The sequence below is a fragment of the Etheostoma cragini genome, chromosome 23 (assembly GCF_013103735.1).
Source record: "Etheostoma cragini isolate CJK2018 chromosome 23, CSU_Ecrag_1.0, whole genome shotgun sequence".
Taxonomy (NCBI): domain Eukaryota; kingdom Metazoa; phylum Chordata; class Actinopteri; order Perciformes; family Percidae; genus Etheostoma; species Etheostoma cragini.
The window spans coordinates 7359931-7374160 of record NC_048429.1 but is presented as its reverse complement, the minus strand read 5'-3'; the positions used below and the strand labels follow the sequence as shown (position 1 = coordinate 7374160).

General features: G+C 40.1%; 1 protein-coding gene across 5 annotated transcripts in view; it reads left to right on the top strand.

Moving 5' to 3' along the window:
* The window catches only part of iqsec3a (IQ motif and Sec7 domain ArfGEF 3a), a 96735-nt gene extending 83906 nt beyond the window's left edge, over positions 1-12829 (top strand). For 3 of the 5 annotated variants that reach the window (XM_034862978.1, XM_034862981.1, XM_034862982.1), the window contains 6 exons: positions 812-937; positions 2174-2273; positions 2583-2741; positions 4883-4975; positions 5318-5361; positions 9425-12829. In XM_034862978.1, the coding sequence (XP_034718869.1) occupies positions 812-937; positions 2174-2273; positions 2583-2741; positions 4883-4975; positions 5318-5361; positions 9425-9994 (1092 nt within the window). In that variant the 3' untranslated portion in view covers positions 9995-12829. Of the gene's footprint in view, positions 1-811; positions 938-2173; positions 2274-2582; positions 2776-3080; positions 3222-4882; positions 4976-5317; positions 5362-9424 lie in introns of those variants that run through there. The other 2 variants (XM_034862979.1, XM_034862980.1) reach the window with 2 other exon arrangements.
* The last annotated feature ends 1401 nt before the right edge of the window (positions 12830-14230 follow it).

Here is a 14230-nt window from a genome sequence, read left to right as displayed (position 1 = left end):
GTAAGTAGCATTCATGTATGGAGTGCTTACCATAGACAAACATCACAAAGTGCTTCACATCAAACAATACAACAATAAACAACTGTATACATAATTTTTAGGAGAACACAGTTAGGATTTGGATATGTGTCTATCTTGAAACAACACAAAGTCTTATCTGTTTCTCTAATCGACGTTTTTTAAGACTCTTAGGTCAGTCTTCATGTAGTCTATATCCTTGATGTTCGACTACCAGGATTGCTCCAGTGCAACATGAAATTCCGCGGGATGCATGTATTTTCAAAGAGTGTTTTGTGTATTAATCTCTGCAGTGTAAATTGAGACAGTTAGTTAGACTGTCTGTCCAATCTGATTTTTTTTCTCGCACAGCTATTTTGCAGCAACTCCATGCGGAGCTCAGCGCCCTCCATGACGGTTGGGATTTGTTTAATGAAACGGCAATAAACCAGAGCATGTTTTTCTCCCATCCCGGGATACTGTGTGGACTAGCCAGACTCTCCTCTGCTCCGCAGCGCGTGGATGGTCTGGCAAAGCGAGACTAGTCTTCATGTCACTAATTTGTCTCAGCAAAAAATGAGTTTTGTGCTCAGCTTTTATCCCCAGTGACTAATGTGTAGTACTCCAGCCAAAATTCATTTTATTAAAAGTATCCCTGTTTCACTTCAATACTCTTTCCCTAGTTTCTTTGAGGGGAAATGTCCCCTTTATCCTCTATCTCTTCATTTAGTCTTGGATGACTTTAGAGCCTCTCAGACAGACACCGCCTCTGAGTGATTGAAGCTCTCCTTTACCTGGATGTCTTTCTCTGCAGGTTCTCTCTGTCCCTCATAGAAGACTGGTGTGCTGTAGTCGACTTTTTGAGGTGACCGATGTCAATAAGGCCCAAAAACAGGCGGCACACCAGAGAGAAGTCTTCCTCTTCAATGATCTCATTGTGGTAAGTATAAAAAAGAGATTCAATGTAATAATTAATATATTTGACATGTATATGTTGTTTACAGTGTCTGTCTAACCACCTCTAAAATGGTTGTTTCCGCTGCACACAGTCAATCTTTAAAGCTGCTTATTTTGTTGTGACAGCTGCAATGCACCTACTTTGACTGTGAGCTCTCTCTCCTCCTTTATGTTGTTTCATAACTCAGGCCTCTCTGGTCATTTCTTTAATAATTGATAGTAGCAAATGCAGTTGTGCAGTGCACTCATAAGCAATGCTCTGTCCCCTGCAGAGCAGCTTAAAGGGCCAATAATAAAGTTGTGTATCCTTTGGAGCACAGAGAAGTTTTTAATTTGGTCCAAAGTCATGTAGATTGGAAAATTATCAAAGGTTTAACGTCGGGCATAATGAATGTGCTTACAAGCATTTTTACCACTTTCATAATTATGTCAAATGTTGATATCACTCCCAAAAAAAAAAAACATAGGAAAAAGCAGCATTATTATTCCCAACTACTTGTTCTGCTAAAGTATAAAAGTAATTGGTAGCCAGAGGAAAAGGAGGCTGAAAGACAGATTTTGAAGTGAGACCTAAAAGAAGTCATCTTCCGACATCACAGTGGAATTCTGTTCATTTGGCAGTAAAAGTCATCGGTGCGATATATTCCAGCGAGACATTTTTTCCCGACAGCTTTGAAAGCGGGCAGAAATTGTCTTTGAAAGATTTTACTGCGAAATTAAATTGATGGGGACTTTACTTTGAATTTGGCCCCTGTTCCAGCAGCCTGAACATGTCAAGAAGTGTTTAAAGTGCCAATGTGATGTATTGGTTTAATATGGTTTGCTTGGTAAATTATGCCCCACAGTAGCGCTGCAAAACAGATTTGCCTCATCTTTCTAGATCTGAAAGGTCATTTTATGAAAAATCTGCATTAAAAACTCTCATACATCGGGAAATAGGCTCGCCAAGGTGTTGTTTTTCATAGAGCACTATCGCACAAGCTGAAACACTTTGAAGCTTGTAAACTTATATTCATGTTCACTCTATTTGCTCTTTGAATACATTTTAAATGATCAAATAGTTTTTTTCTGAGCTGTCTTGGAGATTGTTCTGTCATGTGGAAATCTCAGTGACGATCAAAAACATTTAAGAAGTGTTCAGAACTCTGAACAAAGTCATTTAATGGAATCACCTGTCATTCAAAATTGGTACTACTCGGGTTTGTCATTGTTTCTGCAGATCTTGAAGCTTTGTCCAAAGAAAAAGAGTTCCGCAGCCTACACTTTCTGCAAAGCCATGGGCCTACTCGGCATGCAGTTTCACCTGTTTGAAAATGAATGTAAGTCATGATGTCTCCCCTGCAGAAATGCATCATCCTGGACTTGGTTGGTCACTTAGAAAATATCACATGAATCATGCCTTTGCACTTTTAAAAAATGCAATTACGCAAAATGCCCTTCATTCCACATTCCGCTAAGTTAATTACATTATCCCTAAAAGGACAACAAAATTAGTTTACAAATCTGAATTTTAGGGCATTTGATGCAACATGGCTGTAGTATTACACCTGCTAATATCTAGGAAACAGTTCTTTCAATTTCACTTGTTAGTCTTGTCTCAACAACTGTGCCTCCTCTGTGCTCCCCAGTCTACCCTCATGGCATCACCATCCTCTCACCTTTTGGCTCAGACAAGAAGCAGGTACTTAACTTCTGTGCCCAAAGTGCTGAGGAGCTGCTCAAGTTTATAGAAGACCTGAAGGAATCAATTGCAGAGGTGTCGGAGATGGAGCAGATACGCATCGAGTGTAAGTGTCTGTTTTTATATGGTATTTCCCTTGATAAAAATCAGAAGCAGCTTTATTTACAGGGTATGAGGACACACACGAGGAGTTTTGCTTTGGATCATAATGCTCACAAAGTGCTTGCTCATACAAAACAAACAACAAAACAAACAATATAAACACATTATAAACAGAAACAATATAGACAAGTATATACAATAGTGCATGAAGAATGCAAAGTATTCTGAAGTAAATTACAACTATGATAGTTATTATTATTTTAAGTATGGAGCATAGGGCAAAGGGTGCTGTAATAAATAATATTGTGTTATACTATAAGCATTATATTACAATATGAGCAGCTAAGACAATGGAAGACTGAAGGAACATAGACTGGAAGCTGCCAAATACAGAGTGGAAAATGATGGGTATATGTGACATAAAGAAGGCCAAAATAACATGCAAATAATTGTTAATATTCATAATAGAGGCTTTGAACATATTGATTTCTTAAATCAGAATGATCCACATTCTCTATTTGAGTCTTTTGGCTGTGCATGTATAGGCATGTTTCTGTGAAATAAAATGCATGTGTGTGTTTTTTCCCGTTGCAACCAGCCTCCCATTTTGGAGAAAATTACTGTGGATTCTTAGACAGTCTGTATGGAAAGCAATATGTCCACACAGGAGTCAGAAACCATCAAAACTTGTGTTGGTGCAAAATGTATTTTGCACTTTGTTTCCTTTGGTGCACTGGTTCTCAAACAGGCTGCAGTAGGGCAGTTAATTGGAGGTGAAAGGAGGCCAGTGTTCCTGAAAGCTGCCAGGCATCTGGGTTGTTTGGGTCTGCGTGCATATGCAATTCTCCAGACAATAAGACATGCACATACTTAGACCCACATAGACAACCGGAGTATCCAGAGCCTGGCTCCTGCCAGTGGGCATCAAAGAGAGAATCCCTGCTGGGATTTGACGCAACTGCATTACCCTTCACAAAGAGGGAGGGCCAGCGGCCTGGGGAGCAGTCAACAACATATGGAGACAGGCAGCGGTTGACAGACGGAAGTTATTTCTCTCAGTAGAGAGGAACAAGGAGAATGCTACCGTGCAAAAAAGCACACACAAGTATAAGAACTCATGTTCAGACATATTTGTTTAAAGACGTAAAAACACCACAAATGTTTTTCTCAAGGCATAATATAGGAACATAATTTGAGACAAGAAAAACACCACATCATCCTCTTTCCCTCCAAGGGTTTTGTATTGTTGGCACGGTTAAAATATTTTGGGCTTGAAAGGAGAAATTACAATTTCTTTTGATATGGAAGTGCATATTTTTTTGGGGTCTTTATAATAAGTAAAAGTCTGAATGGAATTGATCATTTTAATTCAGTCCTAAACTAATGCTAAAAAAAAACTAAGCATTTCATATAATCACATAATGTTGGATATTTCGGTTCAGTTTCCTTTGCCCGTACTTTAGTCTGTAGACCTAAGTGTACCTTTGATCAATTACCCTGTAGTATACTGAGGTATATAATGATTCGGGAAAGACCATGTAATGTGCAAAGTACAGGTTCAATAGGAATTTCCTTGACAGAACTTCTCCATGCAAATCATTGGGAAAATGCTGATCTGTAAAATAAAGTGTTTCTATAGCTTCATCTGAGATCAACCAGAAAACTGAACACTTTCTGTTAGTTTGTTACATTTTTGTCACATTTGTACCAAAAATGAATCAGATGAAATTGGGTACTGCACCCTTAAGGTTGCACTGGGTAGTTTTAGAGTTTACAATTAGAATGCAGTGCAGTGTTGAAGACAAACAACATTTAGTCATCATGATTGGAAATGACATGCAATTACCATCAAGTGTGAAGTGTAATTAGAGAGATGGCAAGTTGTGTTTCGAGATTAGAGAGCGGGAGGGGAAGGCTGTGTGTGTGTGTGTGTGTGTGTGTGTGTGTGTGTGTGTGTGTGTGTGTGTGTGTGTGTGTGTGTGTGTGTGTGTGTGTGTGTGTGTGTGTGTGTGTGTGTGTGTGTGTGTGTGTGTGTGTGTGTGCGTGTGCGTGTGCGTGTGCGTGTGCGCGTGCGCGTGTGTTCATCAACATTTTTCACATGTCATGGTGATTATATGATGATTACTTGTCTTCTGTTCTCTGCAGGGGAGCTGGAAAAACAGCAGGGAGCCAAGACGCACTCAGTAAAGAACAACGGCACACAGCTAGAGCTGCGTGGCAAACAGGCCTCCCCATCAGGTGTGTGAGTGTACACCGTTGCTTTTTAATTTTAAAACCCACTGCAAAGACCTTGCCTCAACTGCATTAATTTACCTGCTGTTGAAACAAAAGTTAAACCTATACTGCTTTTATGAATTGATGAAAAACTAATTTTTACTTCCAAATGTAGGGTGCTGCACTTTAACAAATCTTAAATGCATCGCCTTAAGAGTAAGGGATGAAATGACGTAAAGTGCCTTATTTTAAGGTGTATTTCTTGCTCCTAAAACATTTCATCATGTAATAAAAGATAAAAATACAGTTTAACACAGACATTTTGCTGCCACTTGTATCCCTTTTCCCTTTTTTTTTTCTGTCCAGGAAACCAGGAGATAGATGACAGAAGTGGACACAACGCAGTGGAGGTAAGTGCTTAGTGGTAGGGCCAAGTCCCAAATAACAGGTAAGTCAGTGCAGTGAGTCATTATCAAGGTAGGATGAGATAGGATGAAACCCCAGGACTAGTCATATCTGTTGGGCTAGTGGTGTCAAGCAGGAGTGGGTGAAGAGTGGATGAGAGAACGAATGTTGCAGAGTAAAGTGCTGCGGGCGATGTGAGGTAATCCAATCAAACTTAATATTAGAAAAAAGTACCCCTTTGCCATACAAAAATTAAAGATGGTGGGTTTGGGGAAATTAATAAAGTCATAGTCACAGTTGAAACATGTTCAACCCACAGAAAACGCATCAGAATTCGAGGCTTAAATAATATCTGTAAGCCTAAAAAGAAATAGGTTGTAATTAGTTTCACAAGCTCAGTCAGAAATTGTGACTCTTTTGAAGGAAAAAAAACAGAAAAGCCGTCATTGCTAAAAGTAGCTGAGGACATGTGTGGAATGCATATACTGTGTTTTACCACATGCAGCACCAAGACCATAATTAACACAGTGGCATGCGGGTGGATTCATTTAATGCTCATTTAACCCGGAGACGTCACCTCCCCGCCCCTCTGCCAGATCTCGGAGGGAAACGCTTGTGCGAACATTTCGTGCAAGCAACAGAGCAAGCTGAACTACAGTACCCATGGGGCTTTGCAATTACCATTCTAGCGGCATCCGATGACCTTTCCCCAGTCATTTCTTTAGCTGTTGAGTCGAGGGGCTGAAGTGAAAAGCCAAATAACACAGGGTCAATTTGACACTCAGTGGCTGTTTAATTCCACACAGCTCACTGGTATTATGTTAGGCTGTAAATCCGTACTCAGGTGCTGGTTAGAGCAAAAAGTAATTGCATATACATAACACTAAAAAGGGTTTAGAGCTATCTCATCTTCAAAGCCACAAATGCTTGTAGAATGACAATAATTACAGCAGAGCAAGCATGAATTCCTTGCTGCACAAGATACATTTAAAAGACATAAAAAGTAAATGTTTTTTGGGTATTTTCCAAAGGAATATCTGCTCATTTTTCTGCACACAAAGGCTCTGTCTTTCTCTCTGTTAGCAATCTTTGGGTCCTCATAATAGGGAGCTATGATAGAGACCAGTCTTCATGGTTGTCTGAGCTACCTTCACCAGCCGTCTTCCCCTCTACAATGCAGCCTGCGGTAAATGTCAGTGGCTGGTGGGGAGCCGTTAGCTGTCGAAACACATTTATCTTGGAGAGCAGGAGGGTCACACAGAGAATCCTGCTTATACCAGAGGCATGTACAGTCCCACAGCAGGCTTTTATTATCAGCAGAATTTGATAGTAAGGTGTTGAGATTGTACTGTCTCCCTCAGTAACAATATGTTGTAGTTTCAGTGTGGCCAAAGAGTTCTAAGACAGTCAAGGGTGTCATTTAAAAGTTCCTCACTACTTTTCAAAATCCTTTTTTTTCTTTCAATCTACACCCTTGAAAACACAGTCATGGTAATGGACTGTCAGTCAGCAATGCCAGTGACATGATGATGACATGTTTGAACAAACGTGTGGATAGTTTTTTGACGTGAAAAGCAAAACCACACACAAAGACAGCAATCATTACTTAAAAGACTGGCAAACAAAGATAGTTAGGTGCCATTTGAAAGCTCCAGCAGCGTCTCCTCTGGTGCAACCAATCCAGCTAACGCTGCACCTCCTCGTGGCCTCGACAGTCTAAATCACATGTACTATAAGTTTTGTTCCCAAAGAACTGTAATGCATCTGAATAAATGAAATAGAAGATTCAGACTGCAATGCTGCGTTGGAAAAACAAACCAAGTCACTTATATTGAGATTGCAAATCAATAAAACTCTGTCAATGATCATTCCTTTTTTTTATATACTTGCCATCCTAACAAAAAAGTCCTGTTTCCATGTTGTGTGGACATACATATTTTATTGTTTTAGTAATCACAGTCAGCCAAGTTAGTTTTTCTGCATGGTAAAAGAAGAAGGGAATTTCAATAGGAATAGCTCTATTTAATGTGTCATTGGATTCAAATGGCATTCATTGACAGCCTAAATGAGTCATTTTTTGGAAATGTGCGTATTTGCCTTCTTGTGAGAGTTGGATGAAAACATCAATACACTCACCAATCTGTCTGTCAAATATGGAGGTAGAGTCAGGAGAAGATTAGCATAGCTAAGACCAGAGGAGAAACAGCTAGCTCAACTTCAGCACCTCTGAAGCTCACTAAATAACACATTATATCCATTTATTTTAATCCATAAGCAAACTGAAATGTAAGAATGACAACCTGTGATTTTACAGTTATTTTCTAAATCTGTTTCTTGGTTGGGCGTATTTGCTTCCTGAGCTGGGTTGAAAATCACTCCCTATGCACCACATTTACTTATGTGTATTTGTGTACTTATAGTAGTACATTTTTGTCATTCCATTGTGAGCATTTTTGAGGGGAGTAGTACAAAGTACATTACTGCGTAAACAGTCAAATATTCAACACTTAAATAAATATAGTGCACTATATAATAAATAGGGAGTGATGTTGGACACATTAATCAGAAAGGAAAGGTTAGTTTTTTGCTGTTTTTTAGCAACCAAACTAACCAAATCTATTAATGTTATTGAACGATTTGAAGGAAACTTTATATCCAGCACTTTATTTCCTTTGGTCATCTGTAGAAAAAAACATTCTTTATACTTAGACATCAAACTTTTGAAAGGCACCAGAAAGTCATTCTTTAGTGCTTCAGATCTCATTGGTGCTATATTCTTTGGTATATGTGCCAAGTCGTCAAGGAGAAATAGTGGTTGACAGATTGAATAGGAGCAAATGTTAATAGAATTCGTTCACACAAGAGTTACATCGGCCCTGGAAAGAGAGTGCGTGAACACCGCTGTAAGCCCTTTCTTACCTCAGATACTTCACATTAAAAGTCTATTAAATTGCAGGTGAATTACCGTTGACCTTTTTCACACAGTCACTGTCGTGAAGAGTTTTGCTGGGAAACTGTATATTCTGATTGACACACTCACAGTATGTTAAAGTGAATTTAAAACTAAGATATTTCAAACTACTATGACTGCTTGAAAGTATGGAGTTAGACAGTCTGCAAACTTACAGTAAATAGCAGATCCACAGACTTGGGACTTGGGTAAATTCTCTACTAGAAGTGAGAGTTTTCTTCTTTAAATTTGAACTGAAATACATTTAGTTTTATTGACCAATAATTTAACTTATACTTTACCTTGTTAAAGGTGACACTATGCTAACCTGAAACATAGCCGTTATATGCATTTCAGATTGTGCTCACTCTGTGAATTTTGATGATACTAATGTAATGTAAGGACATGACAGGACATGTAAGGACATGGTAAAGACATGTTCCCTACAGTTGGAGACATATAAAGACTTAAAGACAGATACAATAAAAGGAAGATAGGAAGCAGAAAATAATCTTTGAGTGAAAAGAAAGTATATCTACAGAAAATAGAGAGTTGAATAAATGTGACATAGAGAGGTTTACATTCTGATGAGTGTTGCCTGTGGACGTTTGTGGTTGTCAGTCTGCTCACCTGCTCACCTCCTCTCCTTCCACCTCTCCCTCTTCTTCGTTTGACCTCCGTCTATGTTTTGGTTACCCCAACCCCTCAAGTCTCCTTGTGTCCGCTGTCACCATAGCACCACACAGTGGTTTGGAAGGGAGACACAGGGGCCCTCAGTGTCCCCTTTGGAACCATCGGGCCCCTTCTGTAGTGTTGCACCAAATCTCTTATCACCCCCTCACTTTCCTTCTGACCCCAGTCACACACCGGTGTTCCCAGCATCCAGTCTACGCTGTCCCAGTACCTGCAGGGGTGGAGGGAGGGGAGTGTGCAGTAGTCACAATGATTTTACACCTCCACCGACCCCCAACACCTAAGACCCCACGCATGCCCTGTGTGTGTGTGTGCTGTGCGTTTACCACCCCCCCCAAAAAAAATAAAGAGGGCTTGACGGATTGTAGAGGAGGAACCAGTTTTATAACATTTGATGCTGTTCTCTTGGCTGTTTTCTAAACTAGGTGTCAATTCACAACAGGCTTCAGACGTACCAGCTCAGCAGCAGCAGCACGGCTCGGAGTCCCGAGAGTTTGGCCCTTCTTAACCACCGGGGGGAGCTGCTTTTCCAGCAGGGGCCCCAGGGGCTAACCCATGGGCCGGTGCCTCCACCTCAGCACCCGCAGTTGCAGTCAGCAACAAGCACCCCTGCCCATCACCTCCACCTCCAGCAGCAGCACCAGCAGCAGCCGGCTGTCAGCATGGCTGATCTGCGGCCCGAGACACTCATCCAGTGTCAGCAGATCGTTAAGGTCATCATGCTCGACAACAGCGGCCACGGACGCATGGAGGCCTTCCTGAGCCAAACGCCCACTCACCACCACTACCAGCATCACCACCACAGCCACCACCAGCTCAGCCAGTCAGCCATGTCCACGCCGGTGCGCTCGCCGGACTGCTCCTATGGCACCGATGGCCACCAGCCCCCGCTGCCTCCCCCACCTCCGCCTTACAACCACCCGCACCAGTACATACCCCCTGACCCCCGCCTCAGTCTACACCGGACCCCAAGTGGCTCTCGGAGCATGGTGTAAATAAAGGAATTAGGATTCTTTCCCTGAAAACACACACTCCCACACACACTCCCACACGAACCCTACCCCTTCTCTACCTATTTAAAAGTACATAATGCACATATATACATACAGATGAAAGAGTTATAATGAAAAAAAAGAAGTCTCACCTATATGCATATTTAAGGAAAAAAATGAACAAAAATAAAAAATTAAGGTTTTAAAAGAGAAACCGAGAAATAAAGTGCATATATAAAGTTTTACTTGATTCCACATGTATTTTGAAATATTATGTAGTTTTAACAAATTTCTATAACTTTTTGTCAGTTTTAACTCTTGCTAGAGAAAGCAGATATTCCGTTTCTGGATGGATTCCTTCTAGTTCTGGTATTCATCACCAACAACAACAGAAAGGGACTGTGATGAACGGACACATTTCAAGGACCTTCCGCTTCTGTTCGCTTCTAGCATCCCAAACCTCATGCCTACTGTGCTGTATGTGCACGTGCGTGCATCGTTGACACTTAATGAAAAGGTGTGCCAAAATACATTAGCCTCCACTAAACACTGGCTTCTTTGCACTTGACTAAACGCTAGGGCTAGAAGAAAAAAATGAAGAAAAAAAAAACTCCTTTATTTTGCTTTGAGAAAATAGTCACACTTCTCCCTCAAGGAGCACAACAAAAAAAAAACAGACCTGAAATTTCTTTCTTTTTTTTAAATCTCCCTTTGCGCGCTCTTGCTGATTTATTTATGTGACGGAGAACCTTTTCTCTTCTTCTCTGCTCCCCTTGAATAAAAAAAAGGGAAAAAAACAAACTTCGATAAACTGCATTTCTCATCGGCTCCTCTGTCGTGTTGGGGCTCTCTACCATCAGAAAACACTCTCACTCACTTGTCACTCTCCATAGATCTTTCTACAGTGAAGTATGGCGGGAAACAAAAGCAGCTAATCACGCGGATTGCTTCCAAAACCTAAACTTTAGCCCAGGATGGTCCTGTTGATTGTTGTTTGTTAATCTCCATATTTAATCGGTAACTCTTCCCAGGAGTACGTTCCACATGTTATCTGCTGATGGACGGAAAGTTTTTCTCACACGATGAAATCGTTTAAGCTGCTGAAACTGCTAAAACTACAATGATTTACCATTCACATGTAATATATGTACACTGTGCTGTCATCTATTGTTTATGAAACGCGTCTTTGCTTTTTCAGAAAATCACCATGCATTTCCATGAAGATGCTTCCGCTACAACTGGTTAAATGTCAAGATCTGTGTTTATTTTCTATTTGTGTAAAACATATTCCACCGTTGTGTGTGTTCCGTCAGTGGATAAATGCAGGACACCCACAAAACATCCAGACACTGGCTATTTATGCCGCTACAACTCCCAGGTTTTGTTTCAGCTCCTTGTGACTGTTTTCTCTTCCTTCCTAGACTTTCAGTTTGACATTTTCAAAAAGGCCAAAAAACTACAGACACGGCTTATGTTGCAAATGCTGGCATTAATGGTATTGTTCGTGCTGGTGGCTAGCCTGCTTTAAATAAGAACGGGACAAAAGCAACATATTATCTAATCTCTTTCCATTTCACCCCAGCCTAGATTGTAAATACCACATTCAAGCAGTGTCGGAAAGGACAAGCAAGCTACCGCTAGCCCTTCAAAATGCTATTGCCCTGTCACACGTCCTTCATTCTGAAATAGGGCAGCTGAATGCGTTCATCTTTTAAACATAAGCCCTCCTAGGGACTGTGGAATGGATGTTCAGTTAACTCTGCTCCCATCTGACCCCCACCACGTTTTGTTGATTTATAATCACAGAGCCACTGCGGAGAGGTCTCTATCTCATCTTTTCTGTCCTTTTTCACTCATGGAAAAGAATGTGTGTGTGTGTCCATGTGTGTGTCCTCACAGAAGCATCCTAACGTTCCTGTAAACCAATGTGACCTCTCTCCAGTTTGTCCCGGTAATTGCTTTTGTTCATAATTCAATAACATAAAGAGAAGAACTAGCGCTTTCAAAATGAGTGAAGAGCTATTATGACAATTTTTATATTTTTCCCCGGCTATGAACGGACTTTTGGTGGTTGCGTAATACATTTCAGCATATAACATAGAACATTCTGATATTATGGATTTAACATTGATGGATGATTGTTATGATTTAGATCAACATTCACATATAAATGTGATTCTTTTCTCATGCATGCTATCGGTTTAGAGGCCTATTGAACTGATTCCCATTTTTTATTGTTTGTGCATGACTGAATTTAGTGAAAGATGAAGATGACACATTTTTTTGTTTGTGGTTAAACTAAAAAATATTATTAATCATGACAGCAAACAGCCCTTCAAATAGAGAATGGATTTACAATGGCAACCAGTGGCCATGTTTGTTTCCCTGTCTGTCACTATCCTTTCTTAATGGCTGCACAGTTTTTCCTACATGAGTGTGTCTAAGCATTTTGAGAGAGAGACATCCTGTGTGTGCAAAAAAAACATAAAAATGAACCACACTGAAAATCATGACTTTATGTTTGAAAGCAAACCAATGTAGCATTTTGGGAGTGCAGCATATGACATGGAAGAGCAGTAGTGGCTAACTTTCTTTAAGAAACTGAAAAAAGGGCTCTGCCATACCAGTGCACTGCTTCATGGATGACACGTGGAGCTTGCCTGCCTCTTCAACACTGTGTTTGCTCAAACTAATTTAAAAAAGTGGATATGTTTAGGGTAAGACAGGTGGAAACTGAGTGTAACCGAAATGAAACATCACCTCCCTCAGTTGGCTTTGAATCCCTCTCTACCTGTCTTTACAGTGTACCAACATGATATTAAAGATGATTTAAGTCTATTCACCACAACGGTTTGCTTTGGTTGTTGGATTAAATTGTCTGATTCTTCACAAATTTAAAGCCGCCTGGCTAAAGTCAATTAACTTAGACCTGATGTGGAAATGTTATTATAAAAGAATTTTGAAATGTAATTTTACATTACATGTCATTTACATGACACCTTTATCCAAAGCGACTTACAATTGCTATATATGTTAGAGGTTGCACGCCCCTGGAGCAAGCGTCTTGCTCAGGGACTCAAACCCACATCTCCCACACCAAAGGTATGTGTAACATCCACTGCGCCTTCATCACCTATTTTACCATGCATTACACACCACAAACCCAGACTCATGTCAGCTAACATTTTTATTTTACACCAGAAAGTTGAATCATGATCGACCGTATGTACAAGTTAAATAGCGGGGTTCCAGCTCATCAATGGATGAAACTGTTCTATTGAATCAACTAGCAGGTTGAATAGGGCCCTATCTCCGTGGTAGTGGTAACAACTGCTGTACACCTATTCAACTGGCTTATAACATGCTAAACGGGTACACCACATGACAATTTTTATGTGAAAGGGGTTGCTTGTAATAACAAACCCACAAAGAATTATCACCCAATTCTCCTCTTTTGGCTGCTTCAGAGTCTTTCAGTGAATTGTTTTTATATTCCAGCATGCAGCTTTAATGTTTTGGGAAATCTCTGCTCTCATATATATATATAGCTCCTATTCTTTTCGCACCCTGGGCTTTACTCCTGTAACTTTTCCCACCAATTGTCAAATAATTGTATTCAAGATTTCATCTTCCATATCACCAAGAGTGCTGCTCTGAATACACATGGCTCTACAGTAAAGTCAGTCCACAAGCTCTAGGGTTTATCCCAACAGGACAAGCTTTTGGGGCTCAGGGATAACATCATCTCTGGAGTTTCCAGGAGCAGTTTATTTTATTCATGTTTTTACTGACATGAAAAAACTGAAGTAAAGTCAGAGCAAAGCCTTCATACACCTCATTTGACATATTCTCCAAAACAGATCATTCTATGTTATGTACCAACTCTTTGCAAAAAACATACTTTAATCAAACAAGCTGCCATTAAAGCTAATACTTGTAATCATACAATGTAATTTATCTCAAAGCAGTGTTAATTGAAAAACTGTCTAAGGTGAATAGCTTTTAAGACTTTAATCGATAGTTTCATTACAAGTGTTTGTTTGTTTTTTTCAACTGGGTGGCCCACATTTATTGCTGGACAAAAATATCACAGTGACTGGTTGGTTGGTTCTTCAAGCTACCACAAGTAAATACTCTTTGATGCTTTACAGTTTTACATGTGAAATCAAGTTTGAACAGATTTCCATTTTTTTTTTCAATGCTTCTGTACAACAACATTCAAACATTTGTGGTAAGCTT